The 21,619-nt window shown below is 46.3% G+C and overlaps 2 protein-coding genes across 4 annotated transcripts; one reads left to right on the top strand and one right to left on the bottom strand.

The window, feature by feature from the left end:
• Positions 1-652: 652 nt before the first annotated feature.
• C15H12orf43 (chromosome 15 C12orf43 homolog) lies at positions 653-21,590 on the bottom strand. 2 transcript variants are annotated; one of them, XR_005258751.1, is made up of 8 exons: positions 21,338-21,590; positions 20,903-20,951; positions 20,559-20,657; positions 19,884-19,957; positions 19,475-19,565; positions 18,363-19,090; positions 4,093-6,608; positions 653-2,631 (listed from the first exon to the last, which is right to left on the bottom strand). XR_005258751.1 is itself a non-coding variant. In XM_038152148.1 (6 exons), the coding sequence occupies exons 1-6, from the start codon at positions 21,555-21,557 to the stop codon at positions 18,739-18,741; spliced, it is 885 nt and encodes a 294-aa protein (XP_038008076.1). In that variant the 5' UTR covers positions 21,558-21,590; the 3' UTR covers positions 18,016-18,738. The 2 variants fall into 2 exon arrangements, 1 of the variants encoding a protein (XP_038008076.1); XM_038152148.1 differs by lacking the exons at positions 653-2,631; positions 4,093-6,608 and having other exon boundaries at positions 18,016-19,090.
• Positions 2,385-16,711, top strand: HNF1A (HNF1 homeobox A). 2 transcript variants are annotated; one of them, XM_038152147.1, is made up of 10 exons: positions 2,385-2,855; positions 9,490-9,689; positions 9,810-9,996; positions 10,292-10,530; positions 11,271-11,428; positions 12,817-13,018; positions 14,288-14,479; positions 14,744-14,865; positions 15,146-15,287; positions 15,863-16,059. In XM_038152147.1, the coding sequence occupies exons 1-10, from the start codon at positions 2,521-2,523 to the stop codon at positions 15,988-15,990; spliced, it is 1,905 nt and encodes a 634-aa protein (XP_038008075.1). In that variant the 5' UTR covers positions 2,385-2,520; the 3' UTR covers positions 15,991-16,059. The 2 variants fall into 2 exon arrangements, with proteins under 2 accessions (XP_038008075.1, XP_038008074.1); XM_038152146.1 differs by having other exon boundaries at positions 2,489-2,855; positions 9,490-9,996; positions 15,863-16,711.
• Positions 21,591-21,619: the final 29 nt, after the last annotated feature.

Genomic DNA, 21,619 nt, shown 5'->3' with positions numbered 1-21,619 from the left:
AACAGATGTGCATTTCTGGTTGTATAGACTTCAAAGTTCACTGGTCTCAAAAAAAAAAAGCTTCTACAGCTGAAGGTCCTCAAGACAAGCAGAAGCAGCAGCATCAGAACTTCTGGGTGCATAAGGAATCCTTGAAACCACATAATATAGACATAACTTGTTGTTATGCGTTCTTCTCTTTACAGCTTCTGCTGACAAATATTGCTGTTCTTTGTTTAAACCTAATGATCTGTGTCCCCATCACCCCTCCAACATTCAGTAGGTTTATATACCAACATGTGGACAATCTTTTGAATAAGAACAGTGGTAATATGTTCCACCTTGATTTATGTAAAAGAAATCACCATGCCAAAGAGAGGCAGAAATAAGTAACACAGAATGACAGCATCTCTTCTGTCACATATTGCCAGAGCGCCACAATCGGCTGTGTCTGTTTGCAAAATCCTGGAATTATAAGGACATATCATGAAGAAACTGTATGTCATGGTTGGATACTGTAATTACAATTGAAAATTACTGTTATCAACCACTAATGTTGTCATGTCTACCTGAGGGGAGGGAATAAAGGAAAACTGTAATAACAAATAAAATGCATGGAAATTGTATCAACTCACTGACAGTACAATGCCAAAAATGCTCACCACTCTTGAAATACTCTTGTGATGGGTGCAAAACCAGCACAACTCTTTATTAAGAGTATGACCCCAAAAATATCTTTAGAAGCCGAAGTTGTCTTTACATTCATGTTCACATGAACATTTCTTCAAATAAATGTTTTTACATGGACTTGGAATTCTCCTGCGTTTTTAGCCACACAAAGTCCTCAGTATCCATTAGAGCTTTGCTTACGCCCTGCAGGGTCGGGACGTGGTGCTCTGGGCACAGACCAGATCTGAAATAAAAGGCAAGAGTTAACACAGTGCCTCCCGTGCCTGGAGGGAGGAGGGTCCCTCTGCAGGAACTCTGAGCCGCAGCTGCTGACTCAGGAGCCTGGAGAGCCTGGCCAGTGGTGCCCTCAAGGGAAAACAGGAGCCAAGGTCCTCTGCAGCATTGCCTTGGGACACTGCCCAGTCTGGGGACAGCCCCACCAGGCTCCGTTTAGCTCAGGCTGATGGGAGTGTACAGACACAGGCAGCTGCCCCTGGCAAGCTTCCACTGAGACAACAGCTTTACATCCTCCCAGGAATCACTCGCGTGACGCACTCGTGCATCGAGCCCACATGTGCACATCAAGTTACTCCCTAATTTAGCCACTCAAAGTAGATAGGTTCAGTTCATTCATATCATTTCAGACCAGAAAAGATAATTCAGTCAAAAAGATTCCTGGAGAATTGTTTTAAGCAATTCCAGCCAAGCTAGGGATCACGTTTTAGGAAATCACCCAACAGGTGGAAGCAGAACCTCAGAGCAGGGCTGGTATCAGGAACGGATGGAGGCAGATGATAAAGGGGAACCACAAGCTTGCCCAGAGCACTCATCAGAAGCAGTAGAACAGTTGATGATAGAGCAGGAGTTTGAGCATGACCCAGCACCCAGGGCTATCCTTTATCCAATAAATGAATCACAAGCTCAGAAGGGCAAGCCCTGCAATCCCCCAGGTTATGTGGGAACACTGCTCCTGCTCATAGTTGGGCAATAAACATAGCAAGGTAAAATGGAGGTACTGCTAGTATTTGCACATCAAGATATCCAGCAGCCAAAGCTAGAAATGAAAAAGTCACTTAAGTCTTCATGCTCTGCCACAGAAATCAGCTGGAGCTTCAGAATACCCTTTGAGGTTTGGGAATGTTCGCATAAAGCCAGTGCTTGCCTGCCCCTGTGCTGGGGGTTGCACAAAGACCAGTGCAGCTGCCAGTGTGGCTTTCTCTCAGCCCAAAGCCTTTGGCAGGGCCTGACACTGGCTGTACTTCACCACTGCCAGAGCTCTGAGCAGGTTCTGCAATATTCCAACAGCAGCACCTTGTCCTGAACCATGGGCAGCCCAGCACAGCTCCTCCTTTTGGGTACCCCACCTCCTTCCTTCTCCAAAACTAATGGGGCCAGAAGTCAGCCATGCTTCTCCATCCCCATCTTCCTAGTTTTCTTTCCATACTCACTTTTCCATGCTGCAGATTTTCTATCCCTTCATTTTCTTCTCCTTCTCTGTCCTGCTTCCCTCCCTTTCCCCCTCCCCCTGCTTTCTCTCCCTCTGCACTTTGTGAACTGCTGCGGCAGTGCTGAAGTCCAAAGTTCAGTAACTTGCTAAAGCACACAGATAAATATGAACCTTGGAGAATTTACATTTGCTCCAATGTAAACAGATAGCCAAGGGTCCCTTTATCAGCACTGGCTCAGGACAGTCGTGGGGGGTCTGAAGTGGCTCAATTTTGTATTTTGTTTTTTTTGGGGGGTGTAAAGGCGGGAGGCTGTGCCGTGCCCACTCTCCTGACAGTCGGGCGTGTTACCTCGGGACCATGGTGTAGGGAAGCTGGAAGCAGGATAACCCAAAATTCCAACCCGAGAGACACCAGGCTGAAGACCATGGTCTCGAAGCTGACTCATCTCCAAGTGGAGCTGCTGGAAGCGCTGCTGGAGTCGGGGCTGACCAAGGAGACCTTGATCAAGGCACTGAGCGAAGCGGAACCCTACGGGCTGCAGAGCGAGAGTCAGCGCGCTATCAATGCCCTCCAGAGTGAGAAAGGGGAGCCCTGCCCCGACATCCCCAACCTCCCCAACGGAATGGGGGAGTCCAGGGTATCAGAAGATGAAACCTCAGATGACGGAGAGGAATTTACCCCTCCAATAATGAAGGAGCTGGAAAACTTGAGCCCTGAGGAGGCTGCTCACCAGAAGGCTGTGGTCGAAAGACTATTACAGTAAGGACAGATTTACTGCTCCTCTTTGCTGCTTTCTTGCACTCTCCCTCTAAATCTCTTTTCCTTTCCCCTTCTCCTCAGTGTCCCTAGTATTCACAATTGATCTAGCTGCACAGAGACAATCTTCATCCACGCAGGACTGGCAGCCCCCAAATACCCCCAAAATGCTCTATAAATGCTCAGATTTTCCTTTTATCTTGCTTAAAATGTATTAAGGAACCTATGGAGCCTGATTACATATTTGCCATGCTTATAGCATCAGGCTTCAGAAGAGTCCAAGGCCTTAGCTCTCATCTCTTTGACTGAATGTTAGGGTTTAGGATTTAAATCTTTAATACAGTTCACAATTTCAGTCATCAGGAAGAAAAAAAAAAACACAACCTGGTCACTCTGAGCTGGTGCTATATTTGTATGAATGATACAGTGAAGTTGTAACATTTCCCTGCTGTATTTAAGGAGAATTATATTGGTAATTTCACTGGGGTTTGCTATAGATTATTAGCCAAAGCCAAATCAAGAGACCTTGTCCTCGTTGTTCTTCTGAGTGTGAAGTCCCCTGACTTTGGTGGGGATTTTTCTTGTAAAAATCACACACCAAATACATGCAGAGGTTAAACCTGGACAGAACTCTCTGCTTCTACCATCCACTGTCTGTCATAGTTACAAAGTACATACACAGCAACAGTTACAGGGTTTGCTGCCACACAAATTTGCCTTTGCATACAAGCATTTTTGAGATCAAAAGGCAGGGAAAGTTCCCTGAATCAATAAGCCTCACAACAGACTCAGAGAAGCATTCACTCAGTTTCCCATTTGGGATTCTTACTGGGATACAATCCCCGTGGGAGACCCAAGGGGTTTGTCCAAGCAAGGATCAGGCCCATCCTACCATCCATCACAAAAGATTCCTGACTGTTTTAGGGCTCTTTTGAAATGACAAGCCGATAGAAGAGAGAGGTGCAGCAACATCCTGCACCTAAAATCTTCACTAAAAATACAGCTAGGAAATTTCTCAGGCTTGCTGATCACCCTCTTTCACGTGCAAAGGAAACAACTGAAAATGTAACAGCAGAAGCAAACATCAAATCCCACCACAAAAGGCCAGAGCTAAGAAAACAGCATGACAAGAGTTAGCACAGCATTCCCTGTAAATACTTAGAAGAAAGCTCCCTGGCAGATTGGGAGTTGATGATTCTGCAGAACCCAAGAGAGGAAAATTCACTGAATCAGCTCTTACCTGTGTGGGAAAACATTCCCAGTAATTCTGTCTTCTTCCTGGCCCAGTATGTCTCATTTCTTCTGCACTTCTAGCTCTTCCACATCTTTAAGTTTTCCCTACTTCCTTTACATCTTTCAGATTCTTTTTACCTATTTCCCTTCTCTCCTCACTATTGTTTCTGCTGCTATTCCTCCCATTTTGTTGTCTCCTTGGCTGATTCTCTCTGCCTCTCACTCTTTTTCTTCCCCTCATCCTTGTCTCCTTCTCATCTTCCTGAGTCTGCGTACAGGTCTTGGGGCAGTTTGAGCCCAGTGGCACCGGGCGGGCCCTGGCTAGTTACTAATTATCCAATGGCTTTATTATTTCTTTTTGTCTTATAAATTTATAGATGAAAATACCCTGATAAGCCTTTTGATCATTAACTTTTGATGGTTTATCAAGTATCTCTCCAGAAAAGAAGCCATGGAAGTTGAGGAAGGCCCCCCCGGCTTTGTCCCTTTTTCTCTAATGGGTGGGTGAAGCAGGACTGAAGTAACATCCGCTGTGATCTAAGAACAGGCACACGGATGGAGGCAACTCCTTCCTGTCACCCTCACTTCAGCACCATTTCTGGCTTCTGATCCTCCCTGCCTTTCTAAGATCTTGCTGCCAGTCTTCTCTGTGCTTACCAGCCTCACCACAAGTCTTACCTCTCTTCCAAAGCTGTGACATTAACACTTTCTGACAGTCAGTCTGCTAAGCAGCATTTCCATTTCACAAATGAAAACTGAGGTACAGACAAATTCTAGGACCTATCTAAACCCCTGAGACAGCACAGAGGAGACTGGGCAAGGACAGGGATCTCCTAAGCCTCACACTGGTTCTTAATTACAAAGGCTTTACTCTGAAACATCAGAGATCTCTGTCATCAATCTCCTCCACCGTAGGATAGAGCAATTCACTTCTGCTGTTGATGACAATATAAAGACACCAGAAGCCTCAGTTTGAGAAAAAGAGTGGAGGTCTATAATAGATCAAAAATTATCAAGTTAAAATGAAAAGAGTAGGAAGCCTGCGTTGACATGTTTCACATTTCTCATCAAATCAACAGTGGGTCTAAAAATCTGTTCAAAGCATCTGAACCAGTAGCAGAGGTTGATAATACCTAAGAAGTTCTTATCTACTAATAAACTTTTTTTGGTTTTAAGATCAAACCTTTCCATTAATAGATGCCTTAAATAAATAGTACTATAAGTATTGTAAAGCAGGGCAGAACAGTCTATGGTAGAAATTACTTCCAGCAATAGACAAAAGAAAGGCAGACAAGAATCTCCATGCCCAGGGATTCCCAGCAAAAGGTCAATGCTTGCAAAACTATTTCACCATCTACACAAGGGTTTCAAATGCAGAAACCAGATGGAGGCAATTCTCCCTTTAGACAGAAGCCTCTTTGGGCATTATTAACCATTCCTGGTCTGCAGACCAAATTTTAACAGAGAGATTGACTTGTGGGCAGCTATTGCTAATACAGGAAAGTCTTTGTGGTAACTGCAGCCACTGCTTATAAAGCCATCACTTTATAAAGTAGAATCAGGAAAAATGTCCATTATTAGGCTTTCCAGTAGCTGGAAAGAGAAAAAATTGACAGCACCAAAAGACCAACTATGTATTCACAGGACCACTGAAGCTGAAACCAGTTTGGAAAACTCTGCTCAAAGCTGAGTAGAACAGAGAAGATACACCCACAGGACTGGGTGCACCCATGGGTGTGGATTAGATTTCGTCCCTAGAGAGAAAACATGCTAAAAGCAGTTCAGATAAAGGTTTCTCTGTGGGGAATTAACATAATTTCATTTCGTCCTTTCATATGTCTCACTGATCTCCCGTAGATTTACAGTTTGAATAAAAACATTCTTTCCATATCAATCCACACACAAAACAAATTGCATCTATGATAAGAAATAAATGACTCAGTAGGGAGGTAGAGGTGTGAGGAGAAACTCCCAGATATTCCCAGAATATAAAGCAAGAAGGAGGCTACCTTGGGGGGAGGGATCATACTACTGTAGGTAAAGCAAATGAAGAGAGGTATAGTGACAATCCACCTGTAGGGCAAGGGCTGAAATTCCATTAGGAAAGAGGAAAATTGAGATAAGCAACAGGTTTCCCCTGGAGGCAGGGATAAAAGCATGTTTTCCAGGAGGAAAAAAGGAAACAAAGATACATAATGACAAAGGTCCTGTCTTTCCCCCGGCTTAGCTTAGAACGGCTCTAGCTGGGGAATCTGGAGATGAAGCTGCCACACCCCTTTCATTTCCACATATAAACCAAGATGAGGCCAAGTTCAACAGAAAGGAACACTGCCAGGATGGATGGTCTTACCTTCCCTCTGCCCAGCCTGGCTCCAGGCTGGGCACTGAGGAGTGGAGCAGCTCCAGAGGAAAGGGCCAGGGGATGGTCCTGAGCACTTCACAGCTCTGAACCTCTGTTTGAGCAGGGTCTGGTCCAAAGCAGCAGTTCAGAATCCACCTCAGGGAAATGAAGGCTTCTCTCACCTGAGAATCAGGACAGGAAAGAAGGGAAGAGAGAGTGAATGAGGAAGAGGAGAAGAAAGAAAAGAACAAAGGAAAAATAAAAAGTCAGGAAGAGTGAAGGAGGGACAAGGTCCCCTGAATGTTACATCTCCAGCTCTCTGGAATGGGTTTTCTTTAATGCTAACAACTTGATATTTACTTTCCATTTAAATTTGAGATGTTGCTATAAATTATCAACCAGCCTCTTGTTCCCTTTGAGTTTATAACTAACTACCTGGGTTACTTATTGTTCAGGTAACAAAAGGGAGGTGAAAACGCCCTTAAAAAGTGACCTCAGAACTAAGAAAATGGGAAGCTGACATGGAGAGAGGACCCTGGCCTGTGGTGGGGATGAGCCATGGAGAAGGGCTATGCTCACATGGCAAAAAGCAACTGAGAGGAGGAGAACAAGACTTCAGAAGACGGAAGTAAAAGCCACCTGTGTGAGACCAACTAGGAGACAGATTACACCCTGGAGAACAAGACCTTGGGGAGACAAGGTCTCCTTGAGGAGAGAGGGATACTAAAAGGCAGAAGACAGTCTTGGAGATAGGGGAGGAGAGCTTGAGCAAGGCAAACCTATTTGTGCAGTTCTTACTCACTGAAACAATTGAGATTTGGCTGTAACAGCAAGCAGGAGAACTCAGTTTAGAGTGAAATTCTCCCCTCTGACAGTCAATTATATTCTTATAGCCAGTGAAAGAGAAGAGGTTTCAACTTCTTATATCTTAGGCTGTGATGGAGGCTCTGCAGGTGGAACTGTGTACCTGAGCAAGGGCTCAGTTGGCCAGACTGTCATCACTTGCACTGTGGGGTAGCCTTGGGCCTAAAGTACTTGCTGCTTTGGTTTTGCAGACTGGCCTTTGACAATGTACAGAGCAGCCAGGATTTCATACAGCTGTCCTAGGAAATCAAACTGTACTAAGATTCCCTGCACTATTTTCCATCACAAAGCTCCCTGCTGTGTCAAAAGAAGTCAAAACCCACAAGTCTTTAACCAGTGTGAGAAGAGACTCACAGAACTTTTTACTCTTGGTTTACTCTTGTCACAAAATGAGGATCTCAACAGGGGAGACAAAACTGACTCACTGGGGTGCACAAAAGAACTAACATGTAACAGAGGCTTCCATCAGTGGCAACACAGTCTTTTCTCTTCCTATCTGAGCCAGAACTCAAATCAAAGAGGCCAGCTTCCCAGTCAGAGGCTTTTCTCCTCTATACGGGGACTTGGACAATGAACACAGGGTGCAGGTGCTGGCCAGACTATCACAAGTACAAAGGCTGGTTTAGGCAGCAGGAGGGGAAAAACAAACAAACAAACAAACAAACACAACCATGAGGAAAGAAAAGCTTTCTTAAATTGAACTCAGTCTGAGGTTTTTGAAAGACAAAGGTAGTTAAGGGAAGATGCTAAAAATCAGCAGCTTCTATGGCAATAGCTCCAATGTAAAAGAGAAACAAATGTTCTATTTTAAGCAGGTTTCCAAAAAGCTGTAACTGACACCATTTGTGTCACACTTTAACTGCTGTGGAGCTTGCTCCTTGGACTATGCAGCCCCTGGGAGAGGGGCTGCAGGGGAACAGAGATAAGGGTGTTTGTACTGAGAGAACAGGTGTGGACTTTGTTCTCCTTATCACCCTGCAGCCTCCGGCAACCTCCTGAGTCAACAAAGCCATGAACAGCACAGTTGTTGCCTGTTGCTCAGACATGTGTGCTCTTGTGACAGTTTCTGTACCATCCCAGGCACCTTTTTTTCTCCCCACTGCTCCTTTGATGCTGGTGTTGAAAATGACACCAGTGTCTTCCTACAGCACCGCAAGCCATTTCCTCCAGACATTTCACACAGAAGGCACAGAAGGATGCTGTTCAAAGTGAGCCAGGAGCTATTCTGCAGAGGTGCTCTGGCACTGTTTGGATTTAGACTGATAAGTTTCGCATCTTTATTTCTACTGTGACTTTCAGCTGGGGTGAAATCAATACACATAAAGTCACAGTTGTGTTTTCTCTATTTTCCTCAAGAACCTTAATGGATATTCTAACTAGATATCATAAAACCAGAGGATCACATTAATTATAAAATCCCAAACTGTTTTTCAGATTTTGTGAGCAAGTCTCAAATAGTTCTATTCCCTCAGCTGTTACCCAAAGGAGGGCAGCAATAGGAGGAATTAGTGGTTTGCCTGTAGTTCTATATTGCATTTAGAAGCTCTGAGTAGATCTAGGTGTGAACCAATGTGTTTGAGTAACACGTAGGAGATGTGTAAGAACATAATTCTGGGTGATTTGTCTCATATATATATGCATACAGAGCTGCCATGTCACAGTATAATGACAGCCTGTTTCCACTGGCTGAATCATTGCAAGGCAACCCAACCTGGACCAGAATCAGGGCATGAGTCAAGTTCAGTCCAGTATCACAATCAATCTGTCTTGGAAAACTCAGTACATCTGCCCCATCTGCTTTAATGAGAGGGGGATAGAGAAGAAAAGTAATGTGGGGAAAGGGAAGAGAGAGGCTGCCTCTGTGTATTGGGAAATTCCCCTGGTAAGAAGAGTCTACTCCTAAGGGCAGAGCTAAGCGTGTACAGACAGCACTTCAAAGGAAGCCAGTGCTCCATCTTTTGCACTTTATCTCCTATGTCATGCAGTTTTACCCTGCATACAGATTCAAAACTGAGGAAGGTAGCACACTGGGGATCAGCTTTCTCTCCTGTAGGCAATGAGCACTCTGGCCTGACCAGCCGTGGTGGTGAAGACTGACAAGTGCCACTCAGGAGCTCGCTGCACTTCCTTGAAATCCAGGTCTGCTGAGAGCAGGTGTTTGATCTCTCTCCCCTGAGAAAGGCTTTCTGTTCCTTCCAGAGAGGATCCCTGGCGAGTAGCAAAGATGGTGAAGTCTTACCTCCAGCAGCACAACATCCCTCAGCGTGAGGTGGTGGACACCACAGGTCTGAACCAATCCCACCTCTCACAACACCTCAACAAGGGCACTCCCATGAAGACCCAAAAACGGGCAGCCCTGTACACCTGGTACGTCCGGAAGCAGCGAGAGGTGGCCCAGCGTAAGTATGGCAACAACTGCTCTCCTGTCTCGGTGTCACAAAGGCCTCTGCTCTCCCTCGCTCGTCCCTACTCCTTATTGTTTTCAAGGAAAAAATTCCCTTGCCCCTTTCTGCTTGCAGAATTCACACATGCTGGCCAGGGTATCCTGACAGACGAGCCCATGGGAGATGACTTGCCCACCAAGAAGGGAAGAAGGAACCGCTTTAAGTGGGGTCCTGCCTCACAACAGATCCTGTTCCAAGCCTACGAGAGGCAGAAAAACCCCAGCAAAGAAGAGAGGGAGGCACTGGTGGAAGAGTGCAACAGGTAAGGGTGGGTGTGTGTATTTGAGGAAGAGGGGCACAGCAGGATCCCTCTGCACTCTTGGTGTTTGCTGGTGCCACTGGGAGGCAGGGCAAAGGTACAACACTGAGTGACACCAGCCACACTTGAATTAAATGCCACAATTGATCATTCCTTGTCTACAGAGCCCAAGGAATGCCTTAGGCCTTGTAGGACCCTTCCACACAGTGTACCAGACCACAGCCACTTTGGGGCTGTGCAATTTGTGTCTCTGAATAAGCCCAGCTCAGCAAGGCTCTACTTGTGCTTTTCCCAACAGGGCAGAGTGTATTCAGAGAGGTGTTTCCCCATCGCAGGCCCAGGGACTGGGCTCAAACCTGGTGACAGAGGTCAGAGTTTACAACTGGTTTGCCAATCGCAGGAAGGAGGAGGCTTTCCGGCACAAGCTGGCCATGGACACCTTCAATGGACCACAGCCCACCTCTGCCCCTCCTCTAACTCCCCACAGCTCCTCCTCCCTCCAGCCACCACCTGCTCTCTCACCCAGCAAGGTTCACGGTAAGAAACAACCAGAGGGAGATCTGGAAGAGATCTGAACCTGCCCAAACTCAGTCACCCAAGCCTAGCCCTTTAGGAAATGAATCTACAGATAGAAAAAGCAGATTTGCTAGAAGGGAAGAGTGAAGGTGACAAAGAGACTGTTTCTGGGTGAGGAGAGTGGCTAGAATGTCAAGGGAGATGAAATTCGGTTACAAAACCCATGGCCAAAACTTCTCACTTACTGTGAGGCCTCCCAGCTAGCAGGCATCAACCCCAGACTTCGTGTTCCAGGAGTCATCCCTGCCTATCAGAAGCCAGTTCCATGCCCTTTCAGTCATGTGTGCCCCTTACTCCTTTCAGTGCCAGCCCCATCAGTTTTTAGGCATGAGGAAAAGTCATTCTCCATCCAGAAAGAGCACAGCTTTTTCAGCTTCATGGGCCAGAGTTGGGGGTTGCTCTTACTCTGGGAAGAGATGATCTCACCAAGACTCCTCTCTTCAGCCCCATCCAGAGGGGTGGTTTCCTGCTCCCTGCAGCACTCACAGCCAGGCAGTGTTTGAGGAAGCAGTTACACCAAATTACAGGGGAAAGTCAGGGCAGGGTGTGTGTGCCTGCTCTTCTGGTTCCCCTACTGAACCATTAAGTATCTTCCCAAATATCTGGTGGCAAGTGCCTGCAGAGGACACTGAATTTAGTGCCTGCCTAAGTTTCTCAGTTTCCCACTTGTGACAACCAGTTTCCCTCCTGTTGTGATGCAGGAGTGAGGTACAACCAGCAGCCAGCCAGTGAGGCAGAGTCCTCCAGCAGCAACCACCACGGGAACAGCTCCATGGTGACCACCCAAACCATCCTGCATCAGGTTTCTCCCCCTGGACTGGAGCCCAGCCAGAACCTGCTGAGCACAGACACCAAGCTGGTAAGAGATGGATACTCCTGTTCTGCTGACTGGGACATGTCAGGCCATCTGCCTGCGGTCATAATATGAACTATTCATGGGTATTTTTTTGTAGAATGTTCTTAAACCCACCTTCTTATGTTACATAGTCATATGTAACATATTGTTACATAACCTGTTATGTAACAATATGAAATATTGGAGTCACTCTGCACTGACCATGTCAGACCAATATGTGCCCTCTAGACTGTGGTGAGGGCAGGTATTAGACTATGAAAGCAAGAAGACATTTCCTTATGAATAATTAAGACAGTCTGTTCTGGAAACACAGCACTCGAGGTATGACAAGATTTCCTTCTTCCCAGGAAACCCTATTCTCTCCTCCTTTCCCCAGAGAGATTCTCATCTCTAACTCTTATTTGGACTCTACCCATCCCGAGAGTTGATCAGACCAGTGGGATTACCAGAACACAGACCCACACTTACATCTAGCTCACCTGTAAAAATGAAGCCCAACAGCCTGGATGCAGACATGTACTGGATAACTAGCTTGCCTCCTCAAAGCCAATCTCCTTCTGAGATCTGACCAGACCTTTTCCCACATCATGAACAAAGAAGCATCAGAACTACATGACTGATCATTCTCGGTCTGCACATGTTCCCTTGTTTTCAGAGAAACAGCAGAAGTTTGCATTAGCACAGGCTGGCTGGAGGCAAAGTTAAGGTTGCTAAAAATAAGTATGATTTAAATCTCATCAGTCACTCACTTTGCTGGCTTTCTGGTCTCTTGCTGAAGAAAATAAGTCTTTCACGAGGTCCTGAAAAATCTTCTATGTCTGTGTTCTAAAGCTGATATCAAGGTGGTTTGTCCCACTGTTTACCCTCTTGGTGCTTACTCTTACTAAAGATTCCTTACAGCTTTTTGTCTGAGGAGAGAGAAAATAAGTAAAATATAAGGCATTTAACTTTCTCTATCAGCCAAATCACTAGAATGCTTCTTTGCTCTTCCACAATACTATGACTACAGGTCCCTAAAGGAAAGAGGAACTCCTGGATCCCATGCTGAACTCTGCAACTAGAATTACCATGTGAAGTTACCTGAGCCTCTTAATTTCTCTGAGCTTCACCTTCTGCCCTCAGCTATGAAACAGAAGATGATCTTTCTCTATAAAGAATGCAGTGGGCTTAATCTCATTCTTTCAATTTCTTAAATGTGAAAGAACTAAACCAGCAGGGATTTACTCTTAGAATGTCAACAGCTGACCTGTGGTAGTAAATTGATGAGCCCACAGGAACTGCAGACAAGGATATGTGAAGCCCTTCCAGTTAGCGAGGGGGAAAAGCAGGAAGAAAGGTGTTTGTCACAGCTTTGCTGCCGGTGGCACGTTCAGGATTCTCCTTTCCCACAGGTATCAGCTCCCGGGGGAACGCTCCCTCCTGTCAGCACCCTGACTGCCCTGCACAGCCTCGAGCAAAGCCCGCACACGCTGAGCCAGCAGACCCAGAACCTGATCATGGCATCCCTGCCGGGGGTCATGGCGATCGGGGCGGGCGAGACCCCGTCCCTGGCACCCGCCTTCACCAACACGGGAGCCTCCACCCTGGTGATCGGTGAGTAGAGGCTGCAGGACTCAGCTTCCCGCAGCCACAGCAACTGCTGCCTCTCCTTGCTACAATTTCCTGGCCCATTTTCAAAGCCTTATCACTAAGTCAGCAGCGATACAAACCTGAGGAAATTGTCAGCAAAGATCAGCAGCACTGCTGGCAAGTACCAGTGGGATTAAGGACAGATGTTCCTCATTCACGGTAGAACTGAGTTACACACAAAACCCACGTTTTAAGAGGAAGGGACTTGTACAATCTGTTCCTCTGCCAATGTTTTGGTTTGCTGCTCTTCATCTTTCCAAATATAAATATAATACTTCCTTAAAATTATGAAAATTAAAGCATGTTGATAGTGCTTGAAAGACAAAACATCCTGTTCCACTTCCTGCAAAGAGCAGCATATGCCTTTGGAATCCACAGCAGTAATTACTGTTTTTTAAAATATTTTTCACTTTGACAGCTTTTCTGGACTTTTACGAGATTTCTTTTCATTCCAAGACTAGTCTACTGCCAAAGTGCATCTCATTAGAGGAAAGGAAAATAAAGTGTATACTCTTCTCTTACATTTTCTTCCAAGGAAGACAGAGACTTGTTTTGTTCCATGTGACAGCTGTGAACTAATTTCCATTTCTTCCCAAGATTATGATATGGATTTGAATTCTGTGCAAACAAAAAAAAAAAAAAAAACATAAAAACCCACAAAAAAACCCACAAAAAACTGGAGTGCTGGAGAGACCTGCTGTTTTACAGGGTCTGGACAGTTGTGGGAAATAGGCAGTAATGTGTGAAACCTTCTACCTCTCTCACTGATTCAAATTCCTCAATTTGGCAGCCCTAGCAAAAAGAGTTTGAAACTCCATTCCACGTGGCTGGACAGCTACAGCCTAGTTGTCTGTGTTGCCAACAGTTTCATAAAATAAAAAAGAGTAAATTAACTAGGCACTGAGGTGATGCTCTGAATTTATTTTTGAGCAAGGCCTCACTGGTGATCACTAAACTGGAAAAGAAACTATACTGGTACACAAGAATGTAGACAGAACAAACACTGGAAACCAGAGGTGGGTTTATGCAGTTTTTGGACATTTCCACTTTGCTCTCGCAGGCATGAAATCTATCCTTAATCACAGACAACCAAGGGAACACCTGAAAAACAGGATCTAAAACCACCCTGCAGTGACAGGCTGTCCCAATGGCTGTTTCAGATGCCCCCATTGCAGAGCAGCCCCACTCCTCCTGCAGTGTGGTACACCACTGGCAGCAGTCCTTGTTTTCCAGGCCTGGCCTCAACCCAGCCCCAAAGTGTTCCTGTAATAAACAGCATGGGGAGCAGCCTCACTACCCTGCAGCCTGTTCAGTTCTCCCAGCAACTGCACCCATCCTACCAGCAGCCCCTCATGCAGCAGGTCCAGAGCCACATCAACCAGAGCCCCTTCATGGCTACCATGGCTCAGATACAGAGCCCTCACGGTAAGAACATAAACTCATTTACTTCAGTAAACAAAAATAAAGACACTGTTCCTTGAGTGCATTTCTGGGTAATTGAGCTTACAGCACTCTGTTTTCCTCCTCTGTTATTGTTGCTCTAATTATGAAAATATTTTTCTATTGCATTTATCTCCCTGTCCCTGCACTCCCAGCATTTTGGAGACAGACAGCAGGTCCCATTGCATGAGGAGAACAACTCAGCCAAAGATCCAGCATCCACATGATGTTGTTTTCTTTCATGTACAGCTCTTTATGGCCCCAAGTCTGAAGTGACTCAATACACGCATGCAGGCCTCTTACCACAAACCATGGTGATAACAGACACAGCCAATCTCAGTGCCCTGACCAACCTGACACCAACTAAACAGGTAACAGCCTTTCTTTAGCCTTTGTTCCCCCTCCTGAGAGCTGCACCAGTCTGCAGGCAGCTCCTTGCACGTCAAAGAGCTTTGGGGTGTGTCTGTGCCACCCCAGCAGAAGCATCTTTCTCATCTCCTGGCCCTGCTGGTACCAGCTGCAGTACTAGAGGCACTAGAGCAAGTTCTTCCAGGCATCATCCAGGAGGATTTCACCTCCCCAGAAACTGCTTCTCTCACAGCTGTTAGAAGGGATGTAGAAGCCAGGCACTATTAACTCTCTTTTCTCTAGGCATTCACACCCGACTCAGAAACTCACACCGAGTCTGGGATGCACACACCAGTGTCACAGGCACCAACAATCCATCTACAGAACCAAGACACAACAATCCAGCACCTTCAGCCAGGCCCACGCCTCACCTCGAGCCCTGCTGGTAAGAGCAGCAGCCACTATTGTGGCTCTTAAGCCATGTATTGCCTAGTTTTTCTTGCCAACACTGTAAAATCCAGTTAGAAAATAGTAATTGGGGCTGTCAATTCCCTAAATTGGCTCTGCCAGTGTCCTGAGGGGTTTGAAAAGTCAATACAAGGAAAAGATTCAGAGCAGAGTCTGTGTAAGGCCAGACTGTGGAAATTGGCCCTTTCAGAAAGGCAAATAACTTTAAAAATATCAGCAAAAATCAGTGCCAATGAGTATCCAGTCCTGTGGACAGTTTTCAGAGCTGAGAAGCCCAAGACTCCCTCATGAAGACTCCAACTGGGTCTTCCCAGTTCTAAGAGGAGAACTAGGACATCAGCTAGAATTCTTAGAACTGAGAACTCTCTGGAGATTGCTGCCCTCAATGTTTTCAGGCTGGCTGTGGACCCAAGCCAGGTATTTAGCAGCACACAGACAAAAGCAGTTATGCCCCTAAGCCAGGAGAGCACAGCCATGCTGCAAATGGGGGTGTACATGCAATAAGGGGACTGATGAGAACCTGCAATTGACTTCTGCCTGTACCTTTGGCAGTGTCCTCCAGCAGCCTGGTCTTGTACCAAAGCTCTGACTCCACCAACAGTCACAGCCAGCTGCTGCCATCCACTCACAACGTCATTGAGACCTTCATCTCCACACAGATGGCATCTTCCAGCCAGTAACCACCACAAGTAGCTCCTGAGTGACTGCCACAACCAACCTGCCAGGCGCAACTCCAGCCGTGTTTGCCACCACAGCCTCACACAAACCCCTGCTCAGCTGCCTCCAGGAGAGAAAACGACTCAGGCTCAAGACAGAAAACACGGAAAGATGATGCTGGCACTGCTGAAATCCACTGCCACCCCCTCCGTCCCCAAAAAAACCCCCAGCAAACCTAAACCCTAGCAGCCAGCTCAGAATGGCCAGACATCCTTTTGTGGCTGCCCAAGAAGGAATCCCAACAGTGCCAGGACGTGGATGGGACTTTAATTCATTCAGCTTTCATCAAGCTGGGCCTGTATGAAGCTGTCAGCACCAGACTAAATTATGTGGGAAAGAGTAAGGCTGAGCTGCCAAAGAAGGGACACCACCTTTAAACACTCTCCTCCTTTGCTGCAAGGAAACACCAACAGAACTATAAAAAAATAACAGAACCTTGGAAGTTCTTGACTTTGCAATGAGAATAACCAAGAACAGATTTGGGAATGGCTTGGCACAAAGCTGTCAGTATGGGATCACTGACAAGCTACAAATTCTTAATTAACTACCAAAATACCAAACATTCTCAGTTCAAAATGACCTGCTCTAAAATAATGCTCTCCTAATGGAAATGGCTTGGTTGTTTCTGATATAGCTCTGCTTTGTTTTAAATGCAGAAATTAAAGTTAAACAGCTGCAAGGAGATTCCAGTTCTCTGCATTAACCCTGTGGATTCTCATCTCATCTGACTTGCTGAATAATTTGCAGGATGGCATTCCCCACTGGTCCCTGACACTGCCCAGCACCTGGGAGGTTCCCATGCTCCACACAGAGTAGAGATTCCCAGTTTTCTCTGTAAACACTCAGCATGGATTCATTTTACAGAACATGGCTCATTCTCAGCTTCCATGTAGGCTTGTAGTTCTTGGTATGAAATAACTGCCCAGGGGTCTAAGAGTCTTGCTTGCACTAAGTGAAGAGTTTTAGTCCCAAGGATCTACTTATGTAATTCCTCTTCTGATTACTCCTCTCTATTTACTCTTAACATCCACATCACTGATACATCATTAGCCAGACATGAAAACTGCCCCAACTAACAGATTTTGTCTGCAACTGAAACTGAGCTGTTCTTTTAACCGTGAAATGGATGAGAAACCTTGAGACTGGAAGGGAGAACTGAAAAAGCCCAAAAGTGAACTCTTCAGTTATCATATCTGAGAATATCAAAATTGCAGATGTCTGTGAAAAGTTTCATAAGAGTTTCCTCTAGATACCATCAACAATTTCAGTAACTAGACTCTCTGAGGAATTTTATCCTAGAATTGTTTCCTAATTTCCCATGTACACCAGTTGCAAATATATCTAATTTCCAGTTAGCATAAAAATAAACCCAAAACAAAGCAAAAGGAACTGTTTAGGCCACCATGCATTTGAAAGCCCAGGTTTAAAATTCAATACACTGAAGTTTTAACTGCACATAAGACAAGTAACCTCTGCTGGCACATTCTGTTAGATTGTAAGCCAAGTTTCTACTTAGCTTTTCTATTTTTGGATGCCAGCTGTGTTTTCTTGACTAAAAACCAGCAAGAATCTTACAACGATTTCCCATGCTCAAAGAGGTACACTTCACTCTTTTGGTTTCTCTAATCTGGCTTTCTGAACTTCTGAATTGGGCCAATAAGTTGGATTTCCTGAAACCCAGGAATCTTAGAAACGAAAGTATTTATCAATAACACTTAATCTCCTGAAAGACTGGGAGGTGAAGAATAAACAGACAAAGAGTGAAAAGTACCAAACCTCACAATATTTCAGCGAGACAAAAGTCATTAACCCGCCCAAACAAGGACCGAAAGGTGGTTTTTAAATTATGTTTAAGTCCTTCCTGTAGCAATTTCATAGCATGGCTCACCCAGCAACTAAAAAGCCATCCTGAGCCACCTCTATCTCTGCTGGGGATAATCTGAATACAGTAAGAAAGCCACTGTTGTTGTACAAAACCTTCCAAATTAAGTAGGTCCAAGAGTGTAGTAAAATTTAATAACAACAGATGCCATATAAAAAACCCCTATACATGAAAAAAATTTTCAACAGAGACAAGTGGAACAGTAGGATGCATTGACACCAACCCTGAAATCAGCTCACCACACACTGTTTATGTGCAGGAGCCCTGGAGAGGTGCAGATTGCAGAGGGATTAGTAACACAGCAGGTTTCAAAAACAGATTGTTATGATGTTTGCAGGGAAAAAAAAAGGGGCCCTGATTTCTGACAGGATGCTTTTGATAAATGAGTCTCCCACGGGCTGGAGCTATTCTTAGTAGTCTACGAGAAGGCAAAGAGAAAAAGCAGTGGATCACCTGTTGCCATGAAAACAGAATTCAATTCATCATACACTTTCTCCAGAAAGGTTTCAGATGTGAAGGAACAGAGCAGGAGGAATGCAGCTATGATCACATCCCTCTGCCATGCAAGTCTGGCACAGCATTTAATCCTTTTAGATTGGGCCTGCATAAGCAGCAGCACAGACAACTGCTGTGTGAGAAGAACAATGTTCCCTTCCTCGGGGATGCCAGGAGCACAGGAAGTCACTTAATTAGTCTCTCAGGCCACTGAGCTTTTAGAAGAGACGCTTTGCCAATTAATTTTCCCTCATCTGCAGCAACTCTTGTTGTTAGGTTTCCTTTCAGTTTCCTTCACCCATCACAACCACCTGCTGTTTGCAGAGCAAAATCATTATTCTTTTTTCTTCTTCTTTTTCTTCTTCACAGCTCCTGGCAACAGAGAGTTCTCTCTGTGATTGCTGTTCTGTCTCTCCTGCTGGCCATTTGCAGACACCAGCCGAGGCAAATCTTTGCAGATCTGGTCACACTCTGCTGGGTCTATTATTTTCTCTTGAATGCTATTCTCTCTCCTAATTTTCTTCTTCTTCTTCTTCTTTTTTTTCTGGTTGGGCTCTACATAACCCTGACTCTGATCCTGGCTGGAACCCTGGGACAGTGCAGGGAAAGCACTTTGCTTCAGAATATCCGCAGCTGACACGGCAGCCTCCCGGCACCTCTGCCACTCCTGGTCACTGTCTGTGTCACTGGAAAGGTAACAAGAGGGAAGGAAGTTGTGGCACACTTCTGCCTTGAATTCACCCAAACCTTGGACAGCAGAGTAATCTGAGATGAGAACACACCATAAACACCCAATGGCTCTAGGGCTCCCACACCTACAGTTTGCATTTAACCAGGCTGAAGGCCAATGTGTTCTTTACACACTAGAAGGGGAACGAAAATCTCCCACAAACATTTCTCATTCCCCAGCACTATAAAAGAAACAAAAGTCTGGTCTAGTCAAATATAAGAGTCATAAATATACACTTCTCAAGCTCTTCAGCTTCCTATCCCTTTGTGGGAATCCCAGCTGCCTCTGAAATGTGGGATGCAACAGTACCCGAGGAGCAGAGCAGCTGCCAGCACCTCACCTGGAGCTAACTGGCTGCCTCCTCCTTGCTGCAGGGCAAGGCTCCGGTTTCCCACAGTCACCAGGGACAGAGGAAGAGAACAGGCGAAAACCTGAAGTATGGAAAGGGGGGTTTTAGGCAGAATATAAAACAGAGGTGGAAGCAATCAACAGCAGTTTCCCTGGAAGGCTCAGTGCTGTTTCTGTATTGACTGAATTATTGACAGCAATTATTTTGGACTGTGTGGGAGGACTTGGGGCACAGAGGTCAGAGCTGCAGAGTAACAGCCCTCACAGACACCACCAGAATTTCTTTCAGTGCAAATGTTTATTAGTCAGTTGGAAGTACAGCTGGTGATGGACAGGATCCATTCCACCTGTCAGCAGTTAACAGTCACAAAACAGCCGCAGTGGCTGAGACTGGAACTCACCATCATCTTCAGAGTCACACTGTGCCACCGAAGCCTGTGATGGTCCCGATGAGTCCTTCAAGACAGTGATGAAGCTAAACAGAAAACCCCAGTCAAATCTTAGACAGGTTTGTGCAAACCGAGCTGCAGTTGGGTATTCTGGGAAACAAGGCTAGAGGGAGATGTTGCATAGATCCTTTTCTGCTAGTGAGGCTGCCTCAGCTCCCTGCTTCCAGAGCAGACCAGGCCTGCTCTCCTCAGCAATGCAAGCCACAGGAACGGTTTAAAACCAGCATTTCTAAAGCCAGCTCTGAACAGCAGGAATTCCAGTTCTCCAGGGCCGTGCTTCACAATGGATAGTGGCAGCCCAGTACCAGGCATTCTGCCAGCACAGCCCTGCACCAGGTATTGGTGTAGGTTGTAAGAACAAATCAAAGATTCTCCTGCCAGCCTTTACATGATGGAAGTCTTTTCTCCCCACAAGATGTTCACCACAGAGGCAAATGGAGACAACCAGTGCTGCACAAAGAGTTTTGACCAGATGGGCACAGCACATCAGCAAGGTTAGGTCACAGAATATTGGAAGCTTGTACTTAATACAGGCATGAAGAAGACAAGATGTTGAATTTGCTGGGTTTAGCACACAACACATCAGTGTAACTGACCCACAGAACAGAGGTTTCAAGCCTTGCATACCTGTCTAGCATGGTTCCCAGTTTCTTTGCTACGTGTGCTCTGAACTCTGGAGTTGTCTGGAGCTCATTGTCACCCTCCTCGCGGCCGATTGCCTCACGCCCGTTTGAAATAAGAACAAGGATTATCTTTTTTGAGGCCAATAACGTCTGGCCCTCTCACCCAAACCCTTATAAACATATTATTCTCTTCAGACTTAAACATAATTTCAGATTATGGTTGGACTAATTCTCCAAACAGAACTGGCCATTTCAGTATCACAAAGTACAAAGTAGAAGCAGTATAAATATTATACATTATTTTTTCCTTCAGGGAAACATTAAGTCTGAAACAAGAAGCAAAAATACCTCAGGCTTGGCTGATCTTTAGGCTGCAACCGATCCTTTCTAAAGCCCCCTGGAAAGAAAGTTGCAAAGGCACATTTAGAGACCTGCGGCCAGGACCTCTTTAACCCCGTCAGGCACATGTTAGAGCATAAAGAATAATGCCTGCAAGACAGTCCTGGCCCACCTCCGGGAGAGAACAGTTATGAGGGGAAAGGGGAGCTTCCCTCAGGCCAGGACTGCAGGGAGGGGGCTCTGGGCCCGGCTGGAGGCTGGACACGGCCTCAGGAGGGCCGGGCAGAGCCCCCTTCACTTCTGACACCGGCACCGCGGCACAGGGGAATCCCCGCGGGTCAGGAGGCGCTGCGGAGGGGCCGGACCGGAGCGGCGGGGCGGGGAAGAGAGGGGAGGGCACGCCGCACTGGGGGAGCCGAGTCCAGCCTGTCCACCGCCTCTCACCGCTGCGCGGCTCCGCCCGCGCCGCCGCCAGCGCAGTGCAGTCCCAGGCAGCCTCCCGGAACCGCGCGGCCGCTTCAGCGCCGCTGTCCGAGTCCGAGCTGCTGTCGCTGCCCGGGCCCGAGCCGCCCCTGGGCGCCGCCATCTTGCGAGCGCGGGACACGCTGGGCGCTGCGGTCCGGCCGCGGCGCATGCCGGGAGCTGTAGTCCGGCCGCATGGCATGCCGGGCGCTGTAGTCCGACACGGTTCCCACACCCTAATTTCATAAACTAATCTTGATTTTA

Source organism: Motacilla alba, chromosome 15 (genome assembly GCF_015832195.1).
Source record: "Motacilla alba alba isolate MOTALB_02 chromosome 15, Motacilla_alba_V1.0_pri, whole genome shotgun sequence".
In the NCBI taxonomy this organism is placed as follows: domain Eukaryota; kingdom Metazoa; phylum Chordata; class Aves; order Passeriformes; family Motacillidae; genus Motacilla; species Motacilla alba.
The sequence above is the reverse complement of the archived record's forward strand: the minus strand, read 5'-3'. Positions and strand labels throughout refer to the sequence as shown.